Source organism: Symphalangus syndactylus, chromosome 4 (assembly GCF_028878055.3).
Source record: "Symphalangus syndactylus isolate Jambi chromosome 4, NHGRI_mSymSyn1-v2.1_pri, whole genome shotgun sequence".
Taxonomy (NCBI): Eukaryota; Metazoa; Chordata; class Mammalia; order Primates; family Hylobatidae; genus Symphalangus; species Symphalangus syndactylus.
The window spans coordinates 41,562,570-41,576,342 of NC_072426.2; the positions used below are offsets into that span (position 1 = coordinate 41,562,570).

Here is a 13,773-nt window from a genome sequence, read left to right on the forward strand (position 1 = left end):
ACTAATTCTCTAACCTAATCATCTGTTTTGCCTAACCATTGAATTTTTCATCATTATGTTTTTCATTTTAGATAGCTCTGCCTGGTCAATTTTGACAGTCTTTTGTTTCTTCAACATATTCATTAGGGAATAATGTATATTAAAATACTAACTTTTTTCAGTACCTTATAATTTCAATATCTACAGTGTTTGCAGACCTGATTCTGTAGTTTGTTCATTCTATGAAGTTACTCAAGATGGCTTATTTGTGTGTCTTGTGAAAACCATCTTCCTTGGAACTGTATGAGAATTTTTTGAAAGCTGTGTATAAAGTGCAGAAAGAATTTGAGTTTCCTTCTGGCAGATCTCTGGAGGTATTGCCAGGATAAGGCAATTTTAAATTAGATTTTTGGACAGGGTTTTAGAGGCTACACAGATAATATGAATGCTGACCCAAAGTCCAGATAAGGACAGGCCTATGGCTAGAAAATTCCAACATGGATTCTGTTCCTTTTTTCTGAGCTTCCCAGAGCCAAGGCTATGCTAGTCAAGTTCTCCCAACATCTCCTGCTATTCGGGTTAGTGTTTTTTTCATTTCTCCAAGGTGGTCAAATTTTAAAGATTCCCAGTAACATGGAAATGTATCTTATGGGACTTTCCAGTTGGCAGGATACAGAATTTATCTTTTGTCTTCAGTTCATAGTCTTTCAAGATTCAAGCTCCAGGCCATAACTGAAAAGCAGTTCCCCCATGCCCCAGCACAATGCTGGTGTTGGCTTACTAGTTTGGATTTTGTGCTTTTTGTATCAGCCTCAAATAATTTCCATAATTCAGTGATCAGATTATTTATGTATATAAAAATATTTTCTTCATCTCTTTTAGTTCTTATAGCTCACTATATATCTAGAAACCAAACCATTTTTTAAAATCATATTAATGTGCTTCTAAATACCAGTGATATCTATTTCTTCTTTAGCTTCTAAATGCTAATCTGACTAACAGAGATCCTGTTTTCTCCTAACAGGTGAAAATGTAAGAATATGAGGAGTATCTTCCCCAAAATTATTACCCTTAGTAAAAAACAGAGTATCTTGGAAGTAACAGGGAACTCTGACTGAGGCTGGACAGCTGCTGAGAGAAGAGAATATATATAAAGTTTTTTCTCCTTGTGCTGCCTTACCACAGAAAGGATTCTGAGCAGCGTGTCACTTACATGTGCTTCTGGTAGTTTCTATCACTATAAATTCATGGCCTGGTTAAAAGTTAAAGTAGAGCCATATACCCCCAAATACATCCACTTTCAGTCAGAGGAAGGAGAAAAAAATAAGGGTAAGGAAAAAATGCTCTTCACTGAAAAATCACAAAATGGCATGCCGTATTATTGCATTCATTCATTCACGCATTCATTGATATTTACCTAGCACTTACTACATTTAGGGCATTATTCTAGGTGCTGGAGATATAACAGTAAACAATGACTATATAAATGATGATATATGAATATATAAAAAAGTTTAAAAAAGTGAATATGACAGCTATCTGAAAATAAAAAATATACATACATATCATTTGTTATGTATGTATATATCTCATCTTTATTGCATGAGAATTCAGATTAGTTCTTGTGTACCACAATGACAACAGCTGCTTTTTCCCTCCTTACAGGAGAAAATATGTCTTAATGGACTTGGAATTTTCAAAGCAATTCTTACTGGCAAAGTTTCTTCCTTCGTAACATTTTCAAAATTCTCTTAATCTACAATTCGACACTTCTCAACTCTCATTCAGTCACAAATACAGAAGAAAACCCCTATAATTCACACTGGCCTTTCCAATAAATCAATTGGTTTAGCAAGTATAGTGTTCCAATTCAACTTCTATTTTCTCTGCTCATAAATTTCAGGTTTCATACTCACACCCAGCCAAGGGCCAGAATGAAAAATTTAACAAAAGCTTCAGCATGGTTGTTGAGTAAGCACTCTGATACATTCTACACTATAAACATTTAATGAGACTTGCTCCCAACAGAGCATTTACTACATCAATTTACTTCATAGTATTATATTTGCAGGAGCAAAATAGAGCAAAGGTTATTTTGGATCCTCTACCAATACAGCTTTCTGTAAATAATGAAAAGTGCAACCATTTAATTTACCAAATCATTAAAAAAGGTTAAATGCTCAATAAATTCTGCTTTATCTGGTTCAGACAGCCGCAGCAGCTATTTGTAACTTGGATATAAAAAATATAGAAAACTTGGGCATTTTTTACTAGTTTGTGCATCTGTATCTTTGACTAGAACTAAATGTCAAAGGTTGTTCAGTTTAGAATTCTCATTAGGATCTCAGAGAAATATCTTTTGGACCCCCTCCCACCTCATGAAGAACAAGTGAGTCTGCCTTTCTTGAGAAAGAGAACACTCTATTGCCCTGCGTATGCCCACTCCCATTGAAGTCACACACACACACCATGCACACTTTCTCCTCCTCTCCAATCACTGCCATTTTGTGCTTGTAGCAGTCACTTTCAACTAACATGAGAAAAGAGAAGAGGTCTCAGAAGGAGGAACAATTTGGAAATGTCTTCTTCTATAATCCTAAAATACGGAATGCATTGTCTGAGATAAACTGGAGCTCTTATGGGCGCATTCTCTGACACAGTTCTGTTTAGTACTGTGAAGAATGTGCTATACAGGTTGAGCATTGCTAATCTAAAAATCTGAAATCCAAAATGCTCCAAAATCTAAAACTTTCTGAATGCCAATGTGATGGCACTAGGGGAAAATTCAGCATCTAACTTCATGTGACAGGTCGCAGTTAAAATGCAGTCAAAACATCATTTCATGCACAAAATTATTTAAAATGTTGTATAAAATTACCTTCAGGCTATGTGTATAGGATATATATGAAATATAAATGAATTTCATGTTTACACATCAATCCCATTCCCAAGATAATTCATTAGGTATATGCAAATTCCAAAATCCAAAACATTCCAAAATCCAAACCACTTCTGGTCCCAAGCATTTCAGATAAGGGATGCTCAACCTGTATGATCCTATCTATCTACTATAACAAATTTCAACGTATCACACTCGACACTTCCCAAATACAGACTACAGATGGTCCCTGACTTGACTTAACAATGGTTCGACTTATAATTTTTTCCAGCTTTATCATGGCGTGAAAGTAATACATATTCAGTATGTATGTAGTGTGTTTCAGGCCCCTAAAGGTCATACCCTTCCCAGGGTAGGGTAACCTGCATCCAGTGACTGAAAGAAACATATAGGCCTGGCCATTTCTGCCTGACAAGGTACACTCTGGAGGGCAATGCTCTCACCAGAGCTCCCTGCTGATTGGCCTAGGCTTTGTGGGTCTAGCTGTCACGCAGACTTCTTCTTCTATCCAGTCCCGCTCCTTCCCTCTTTCCTTCCCAAATGTAACACCTTGTTTTCCAAACTCCATTCTGTGTGTGATTCTGGAGGACCCAGCCTACAACACTAGCCATGACTCCTTCCTTTCTCTCATGTCCCACATCCATTCTATCAAAATTCAGTTGACTCTACTTACAAAATTTAGCACTGATGTCCACCAACACCACTCTAGTCTAAACTAAAACATGAGGTGGTTCATGTAAAGTGTATAAATGGAACCTGGGTTACTACAATAGCCTCCAGCCTGGTTTTTCAGTTCCTCTCATTGTTCTCCTTCAGTCTATGTTCCTTATGCAACCATCACAGTCCTTTTAAGACACAAGTTGCAGCATGTCACATCTTTGCTTAAAACCTTTCAGTGTATTCCCATTTAACTTGGAGTAAAAGCCAAAGTCCTCAAAGGCATACACAGCCGTCAATGGTTGGTTCTCTAACCTTAGCTCCTACTACTCATTGCTTTGCTCTCTTCACCTAGACACCCTGGTTTTTATGTTGTCACTTAAACACAGGGCACATACTTTCAAGCCTTTGCTCTTCATCTGCCCGATTCCTGAACTCTTTCAAGGCTTTGGCATTATCTCACCTTCTCAATGTAACATACTATACAATTTGGTTCTCTACGATGTTTATTGGTTTTATTTTTTGCCTATAATCACCTGCTAAAATGTAAAAATTTGTCAAGGGAAGTGATCAGATATGTCCCAAGCACATAGAACAGTAATGCCAATAAGTATTTGTGGAGTGAATAAATCTTATGCTTCATAAGTAGATCTACATAAAACAAAGTCATCATTTCGATCTAATTAACGATCCCACTTCAAATTCATTGGTTTCCTTGGCAGAGATGCACAGGAGTCAGAAGTTTACTAACAGAGTATTTTCCTGTTAATCAATTATTTGGAAGACTCAAGAAGGTGATAGAGACTAATCTGGATTTTTTATTTTCTCATGCCCTAAACACCAACATGTGGATATTCTTCTGTTTTATTATTATTATTACTATATTGGGACATCAGATCACACTTTGTCTTTCTTCCAACTTACCTCCAGCTCATCAAGGGCACTTCCCAGGGTTGCTGCCTGAGGTTCTGGTGGGGTTGTCATATTCTGGATCCCTTGCGAAGCATTTGAAATTACATTGAGAGCATTCTGAATTTCTTCACAAACTGTGTCCTTGCTTGCTTTGAGGGAAGCAACATCAGAATGCTCCAAACAAGCTGAACAAATTGAATGCAAGAGGGGAGAGTTCTCCTTCAGTGAGGCTCGGGCTCCTGCAATTTCATCCCTCTGATTTGGAGATTTTAAGTCCTGAGAAGGTAAATAAAAAGAGTGGTATCTTACAATGGGTTATAGGAGAAAGACTTAAATTAAAAAGCTTCATTTTTTGTAAGTATAAATGAAAAGATAATAGATATCAAGAAGTCAGCTATAAGTTATAATCAAGGGCATCTATTATTTCTACATTCTTTCAGGTTCTGTTAAAAATTCTGCAGTATAAACAATGACACAGTTAACAAGTAAAGGTCACAGTAGTGCAGATGTGTAAAGATCTATTACTATTCAGTCAAGTCCTTGTCAGTCGAATCCTTATAAGTAGCTAAAATACTCAGGCATTCACATTATTAAGTGCATTACAAGAGAGTCTGAATTACAAGGATGCTGATGACCTCATTCCATATATGTTGATAATTGCATTCAACCTTTCCATTAAAATTAAACCAGTTAAGAACACTAAATGAAACCTCCCACCATTCAGCTATTTTTCTTTTTCAGAAATACTAATAAATTAATCCTATATCATTCTTTCTTTGATATCTATTCAACAATTAGTTACCAAGCACTTAGCACATTCTAGCCCTTGTGCTAGACTCCAGTGTACAGATATGAAAAAATTCTATGAGGACCTTGTTCTTCTTTCTTTTGGGGGGAAAGGGCCTACAGACAAACAATAAACTAGATAAACAAATATACAAGATGATTTCAGGTGACAATAAACGCTATGAAGAAAACACAAAAGTGAAGTGTCATAGAGATTGATTTGAGAGTAGAAAGCTGCTTTAGGTTGAATGGTCAGAGAAGGTATTTCTTCAGAGATGACAATTTGCCATAAATGTAAATGAACAGCATTACATCAGAGAGAAGAGAGGAAAGAGGATGCCCTAAGTGATAGGTGATCAGAACTAGCTCAAGATACAAGAAAAAAATCTGGCAAGCCCTACCTTAACCAAGTGATGAAATTTAACATCATCAGTGATATCACATGGATATCATGTACCCCTTGATATACTGTAAAAGGAAAAGTATGCCATTTCTGTGGTATTCCCTCCAGGAACCCATAATTCCAGTCCAATCATGAGAAAAGCAACAAACAAAATGAGATTGGTGAACATCCTAAATAACACCTGGGCAGTATTCCTCAAGACCATTAACGTCATGAAAAACAGGAGATGGACTGACCAACTGTCACAGAACAGAGAAGATTGGGGAGTCATAACTAAATGCAGTGTGGTACTGAGGATTAGATCCTGGAACAGAAAAAACATTCATGAAAAACTGCTGAAATCCAAATAACCATTATTAATAGTTAATAGCAATGCATCAGTATCCATTTCTTTGTAGTGGCAAATGTAAGATACAGTATTAACAATGGAGAAAACTGGAAAAAAGGTAAATGGGAACTCTCTGTACCATCTTTGCAACTTTTCTGTAAATCTAAAATTATTACCAAATAAAAGCTTAAGTTAAAAAAAACTAATTCAAGGGACATTTACAATAGTTCATTCACTTCATATACAACATTTCATATAATCTTTATAAAAACTCATGAGAAGGCCAGGCGCGGTGGCTCACGCTTGTAATCCCAGCACTTTGGGAGGCTGAGGGGGGCGAATCACGAGGTCAGGAGATCGAGACCACGGTGAAACTCCGTCTCTACTAAAAATACAAAAAAATTAGCCGGGCGTGGTGGCGGGCGCCTGTAGTCCCTGCTACTCGGAGAGGCTGAGGCAGGAGAATGGCATGAACCCGGGAGGCAGAGCTTGCAGTGAGCCGAGATTGCACCACTGCACTCCAGCCTGGGCGACAGAGCGAGACTCTGTCTCAAAAAAAAATTAAAAAAATAAAAAATAAAAAATAAAAAACTCACGAGAGATGTGATTATTCCCATTTTAGAATTCAAAACACTAAGGTTTCAAGAGACTAAGTTTCTTAGCCAAGTGGCAGAGCTAGATGGTGGTATTTCTTATATTGTAACCCACGTCAGTATAACTTCCAAGCCCTTATCCTAAAAACTATGTGACATTATTTCCTACATAAGAAAAATTTTTTTCTTTTTTTTTTTTTTTTTTTTGACAGTCTCGCTCTATCGCCCAGGCTGTCTAGGCTCACTGCAAGCTCCGCCTCCCAGGTTCATGCAGTTCTCCTGCCTCAGCCTCCTGAGTAGCTGAGACTACAGGCGCCCGCCACCACACCCAGCCAATTTTTTGTATTTTTAATAGGGACGTGGTTTCACCATGCTAGCCAGGATGGTCTCGATCTTCTGACCTTGTGATCCGCCCGCCTCGGCCTCCCAAAGTGGAAAAATTTTTTATTTGCTACACAGAATGAGGACTTCTATTTGTATAATATCATGTAGCTTATAAAGTGCTTCTATATAGTATCTTACTGATCATCACAATACTCTTTGATGGAATGAGGCTGCTATTATTAGTCCTATTTTAACTAAACAGGTGTTTGGTGCAAGGAGATAGAAACTAGTAAAGGAACTGAGATCTAAACCTAAGTCTACTGATTGCTAACCTTATGCCTTTTTCACAAGGCTCTGCTACTCTGGGAATAATGTTGCCTGAGGTTAATAAATGGCTTGTGCTACTATAATTTTAGTTCCTTCCCTTCTGAAAATAAACGCTGTCTGCTACTTCACTCAGGCTTCAGAGAGATTAACTTCATTACAAAATGTAGGGAGGACAGCTAGAAGTAGCTATCAACCCACTGTTCATACTCACTAATTACCCAAGAAAAGACACTCTATGGTTTTCTCGGCTTGCTACAACTTCCTCCTTGTATATGTGGTCTAGGTTTTAGTTTTAGCTCTGTCGTTAGCACTATGAGCTGGGTAACTCATCTCCTCTTTCGGTGTCTGTCTTTCTATCTGTAAAAATGGGATAATGATACTTCTGCCAACCCTCTCACAAGATTGAGTACAGAGCACATCAGAAATGGAGTATAAGTGGAAAATAGAAAAAAGGTGTAGAAAGAATATGGAATTGTTTTATTCCTTACATCTGTCAAACTTGGTGTACTGTTTTTGTACTGTGATAATCTTAGTGATTTTTGTATTTCCCACGTTACACAAGCTCTACCTACAGTCATCAGTGTAACTTAGAGGATAAATAGTTTAATGTTTAGAAAGGATGCACAGCTTCTCAGATGAGTAATAATTAAAAGTATAAATATTCAGAAAGAGGTGAAGCAAATTCTCTCATATTACTGTACAATCACAACTTAATGCATAATTCCCTCTGAAGTGACCTATACATTATGCTTCTTTATTTAGAAGGACAGTGTCAAGGTTTAGGTTGTTTCTGAAAGGTGAAAAACTTGAACATTGTAGTAACTTTATACAATTGTAGTAACTTTAATGCCATGGGGACTTTGAAATGTTAAAAATACAAATGTATTTTGAATTTGGAGCCTATGCTTTGTCGTCTCTGCCCAAGGCAATTACAGATTCCATGAGCCCAAATGGCAAGTCCTTGATGCCTGCAAAAAAGGACTGGATCAGTGAATGTAACAAATATAACATTATAGCAGTGGACGGGGGAAAGGGGCAGGTTGCAGAGTTTATGTAAGGAAAATTGACAAGGCATGACCATTTCTCCCAAAGGACATCAAGCATGATAAACTTAATGTAGTAAATAGGCACACAGATAAAAGAGAAATTAATGACTGTCACCTCCTAAACGTATGTTGTGGTAGTGGTGTTTGTGGTTGTTTTATTTTAACTGATGATACCACAGGTTCAAAGGTTCATAGGTGGTCCATTTACCCTAAAATTTTACATCAGGTCAAAATAGGAATTAAATAATAAAGTTAATCAGGGATTTCTTTGGATGGAGAAGTATAAAGAATTCAGCTCCTCAAGGATTGATACTTATTTATAATCTTTTTTTAAATGCTCCAGAAGAAAGCTCACAGGAGATTTCCAAGTTAAGAAGACATTAAATGTTTCCAGCTGACGAAGAAACACACAGATGGGATTTTAAAAGACCTTACAAGTCTGTGCAAGTGGGTAGAGAAGTAACATATGAGTTTTAACCCTGGCAAGAGAACAAAATATATTTAGGAATATTATTTTAAAAAATACAAGTGGAGGGCTTTAAGCTATCAGTTAATTAATTCAACCATTCCTTCAACCTGTACTATGTTGAGCCTCTCCTATGCTGAGCCTCGACTTTGCATCAAGGCAGTGTGCTAAATGTTGGAAATGCAAAGATAAAGATCACGAGGGGAGACAAACACATTTACATGGGAACTAAAATAGAGTTACCCACAGCATAGAGGACAGTCTCTCAGTTTGAAGGGATTAAATAAAATTTCTCAGAGAACGTGAATCTTTTTTCCAGCTTTACTGAGGTATAATTAACAAATAAAAATTGTGTATAAACAAGGTGTAAATATGATGCTTTCATATACATATACATTGTGTAACGATTACTACAATCATATTAATCAATATATCCATCATCACACAGTTACCCTTTGCGTTTGTGTGTATGTGCTGTGAGAACATGTAAGATCTACTCTCTTAGCAAATTTCAGGTAAGCAATACAATATTATTAACTATCTTCACCATGCTGTGAGTTAGGTCCCTAGAACGTTCTCATCTTATAATTGAAAGTTTATACCCTTTGACCAACATGTCCCCATTTCCCCCACATGCCAACCCCTGGCAACTATGGTAAAACTGCTTCTAAGAGTTTGACTTGTTTAGATTCCACATATAAATACGATCATACAATATTTATCCTTCTGTGTCTGGCTTATTTGACTTAGCATAATGTCCTTCAGGTTCATAAGTGGTGGGATTTCAGAGAAGGTGAATCTTAAACAGTGAGTAGAAGTTATCCCTATGAGGGAGGACCCACAGACCCTTTGAAGGAAGAGGACTGCTCCTGCAAAATCTGGGAGACACCTCAAATACTGCGAGTGCCCCAAATGCGGAAGTGGGAATGGGAGAGCCTCCTCTCCTGAAAACACACCCCCACTGGGGCAAATGAAGGTCTGTTTGCAGGAGAAGTTTCCGACCTTACCTGGAGCTGAGTCAATTTAAAGAGCCAAGCAAAAAAATATATATATAGAGAGAGAAAGCAGCAGAAAGTCCCTGGGCACTGGGTCCCCAATCAGGCCATTCCTGCCTGACACCACAGGGATCCACTGGGAGAGCAGCCAGAGAAGCAGGGGTGGGGGGAGGGGGAAGCACCACAGGGAGAAGGAAAATTCCAGCTGAACTTTGTAACAATTTGGACAGGGTGAGAAGCCTCATGGCCAGAACTTGAGGAAGGGTGTGAATCTGGTATGCAGACTCCACAGCCGGGGGGGGGGGAAGAACCAGGCCATTTTCATTGGAAGGTGGCAGGCAGGTAGCCTAGGGCAAGTTCTCAAGCCCGGCTTGCCCACCACCTGGAAACAGACTCGGGGCTGTTTGGGGGCACGTTGGGAGTGAGACCAGTCCTTTGGTTTGTGTGGGAGTTGGGTGAGGCCTGTGACTGCCGGCTTTCCCCCACTTCACTGACAACCTGGATGACTCAGGAGAGGCAGCCATAATCCTCTTGGGTGCACAACTCCATTGACCTGGGAACCTCACTCCCATCCCCTACAGCAGCCACAGCAAGACCCACCCAAGGACAGTCTGAGCTCAGATGCACCTAGCCCTGTCCCTAGTTGATGGTTCTTCCCTACCCACCCCGGTAGCTGAAGACAAAGAGCACATAATCTTGGTAGTTCTAGGACCCTGCACACTGCCAGTTCCTCTCCATACTACCATAGCTGATGCTGTCTGCAAAACGCCATCTCCTGGCAGGAGGCCAACCATCATAAAAATAGAGCATTAAACCACCAAAGCTAAGAACCTTCACAGAGTCCACTGCACCCCACTGCCACCTCTGCCAGAACAGGAACTTGTATCCACAGCTGAGAGATCCATATATGGTTCACATCACAGGACTCTGTGCAGATAACCCCCAGTACCAGCCCAGAGCAGGGTAGACTTGCTGGGTGGCTAGACCCAGAAGAGAGACAACAGTCATTGCAGCTCAGCTCACAGGAAGCCATATCCATAGGAAAAGCGGGAGAGTACTACATCAAGGGAACACCCCATGGGACAAAAGAATCTGAAAAACAGCCTTCAGCCCTAGACCTTCCCTCTGACAGAGCCTACACAAATAAGAAGGAACCAGAAGAAAAAATCTGGTAATATGACAAAACAAGGCTCTTCAGCATCCCCAAAAAGCACACTAGCTCACCAGCAATGGATCCAAACCAAGAAGAAATCCCTGATTTACCTGAAAAAGAATTCAGGAGGTTAGTTATTAAGCTAATCGGGGGGGACCAGAGAAAGGTGAAACCTAATGCAAGGAAATCCAAAAAACAATACAAGAAGTGAAGGGAGAAATATTCAAGGAAAGAGATAGCTTAAAGAAAAAACAACCACAAATTCAGGAAACATTGGACACACTTTAGTAATGCAAAAAGCTCTGGAAAGTCTCAGGAATAGAATTGAACAAGTAGAAGAAAGAAATCCAGAGCTCAGAGACGGGTCTTCAAATTAACCCAATCCAACAAAGACAAAGAAAAGAGTAAGAAAATAGGAACAAAGGCTCCAAGAAGTCTATGATTATGTTAAACGACCAAACCTAAGAATAATTGATGTTCCTGAGGAAGGGGAGAATCCTAAAAGCTTGGAAAACATATTTGGGGGAATAATCAAGGAAAACTTCCCTGGCCTTGCTAGAGACCTAGACATCCAATTACAAGAAGCACAAAGAACATCTGGGAAATTCAGCCTGAAAAGATCATCTCCTAGACACATTGTCATCAGGTTATCCAAAGTTAAGATGAAGGAAAGAATCTTAAGAGCTGTGACAGAAGCACCAGGTAAGCTACAAAGGGAAACCTATCATATAAACAGCAGATTTCTCACCAGAAACCCTACAAGCAAGAAGCAATTGGGGCCCTATCTTCAGCCTTGTCAAACAAAACAATTATTAGCCAAGAATTTTGTATCCAGCAAAACTAAGCATCGTATATGAAGGAAAGATACAGTCTTTTTCAGACAAACAAATGCTAAGAGAAGTTGTCATTACCAAGCCACCACTACAAGAACTGCTAAAAGAAGCTCTAAATCTTGAAACAAATCCTAGAAACACATCAAAACAGAACCTCTTTAAAGCAGAAATCACACTTATATAAAACAAAAATACAAGTTAAAAAGCAAAAATAAAAACCAAAGTACATAGACAACAAATAGCATGATGAATGCAATGGTACCTCACATCTCAATACTAACACTGAATATAAATGGCTTAAATGCACCACTTAAAATATATAGAACCACAGAATGCATAAGAACTCACCAACCAACTATCTGCTGCCTTCAGAAGACTCACCTAACATGTAAAGACTCACGTAAACTTAAAGGAGTGGAAAAAGGTATTTCATGCAAATGGACACCAAAAGCAAGCAAAGGTAGCTTTTTTTTTTTTTTTTTTGAGATGGAGTTTCGCTCTTGGTGCCCAGGCTGGAGTGCAATGGTGCAATCTCAGCTCACCACAACCTCTGCCTCCTGGGTTCAAGTGGTTCTCCTTCCTCAGCCTCCCGAGTAGCTAGGATTACAGGCCTGCACCACCATGCCCGGCTAATTTTGTATTTTTAGTAGAGGCAGGGTTTCTCCATGTTGGTCAGGTTGGTCTCAAACTCCCAACCACAGGTGATCCGCCTGCCTTGGCCTCCCAAAGTGCTGGGATTAAAGGCCTGAGCCACCGCACCTGGCCAAAGGGGTAGCTATTCTTATATTAGACAAAACAAACTTAAAGCAACAGCAGCTAAAAGAGACAAAGAGGGACATTATATAATGGTAAAAGGCCTTGCCAACAGGACAATATCACAATCCTAAACATATATGCAACACTGGAGCTCCCAAATTTATAAAACAATTACTAATAGACCTAAGCAATGAGATAGACAGCAACACAATAATAGTGGGGGACTTCAATACTCTACTGACAGCACTAGACAAGTCATCAAGACAAAAAGTCAACAAAGGAACAATTGATTTAAATTATACCTTGGAGGCCGGGCGCGGTGGCTCACGCTTGTAATCCCAGCACTTTGGGAGGCCGAGGCGGGCGGATCACGAGGTCAGGAGATCGAGACCACGGTGAAACCCCGTCTCTACTAAAAATACAAAAAATTAGCCGGGCGCGGTGGCGGGCGCCTGTAGTCCCAGCTACTCGGAGAGGCTGAGGCGGGAGAATGGCGTGAACCCGGGAGGCGGAGCTTGCAGTGAGCCGAGATTGCGCCACTGCACTCCAGCCTGGGCGACAGAGCGAGACTCCGTCTCAAAAAAAAAAAAAAAAAAAAAAAAAATTTTACCTTGGAACAAATGAACTTAACAGATATATACAGAACATTTCATCCAACAACCTTAAAATACACATTTTATTCAACAGCACATGGAACTTTCTCCAAGATAGACTATATGATAGGCCATAAAATGAGCCTCAATAAATTTAAGAAAATTGAAATTATATCGAGCACTCTCTCAGACCACAGTGGGAAAAAACTGGTAATCAACTCCAAAAGGAACCTTCAAAACCATGCAAATACATGGAAATTAAATAACGTGCTCCTGAATGAGCATTGGGTCAAAAATGAAATCAAGATGGACATTTAAAACTTCTTTGAACTGAACAAAAATCTCTGGGATACAGCAAAGGTGATGCTAAGAGGAAAGTTCATAGCCCTAAACGCCTACATCAAAAAGACTGAAATAGCACAAACTGACACTCTACGGTCACACCTCAAGGAACTAGAGAAACAAGAACAAACCAAACCCAAACCCAGCAGAAGAAAGGAAATAACCAAGATCAGAGCAGAACTAAATGAAGTTGAAACAAAATGAAAACAGAAGATAAATGAAACAAAAAGTTGGGTTTTTTGAAAAGATAAATAAAATTGATTAGCAAGACTAACCAAGAAAAGGAGAGCGAAAATCCAAATAACTTCATTAAGAAACAGGAGATAGGCCAGACACGGTGGCTCATGCCTGTAATCCCAGCACTTTGGGAGGCTGAGGTGG

The 13,773-nt window shown here is 39.2% G+C and overlaps 1 protein-coding gene across 6 annotated transcripts in view; it reads right to left on the reverse strand.

Moving 5' to 3' along the window:
- The window catches only part of CTNNA3 (catenin alpha 3), a 1,903,490-nt gene that overhangs the window by 1,348,399 nt on the left and 541,318 nt on the right, over nucleotides 1–13,773 (reverse strand). For all 6 annotated transcript variants that reach the window (XM_055274451.2, XM_063637177.1, XM_063637176.1 and 3 more), the window contains one exon: nucleotides 4,460–4,723. In XM_055274451.2, the coding sequence (XP_055130426.1) occupies nucleotides 4,460–4,723 (264 nt within the window). The remainder of the gene's footprint in view (nucleotides 1–4,459; nucleotides 4,724–13,773) is intronic.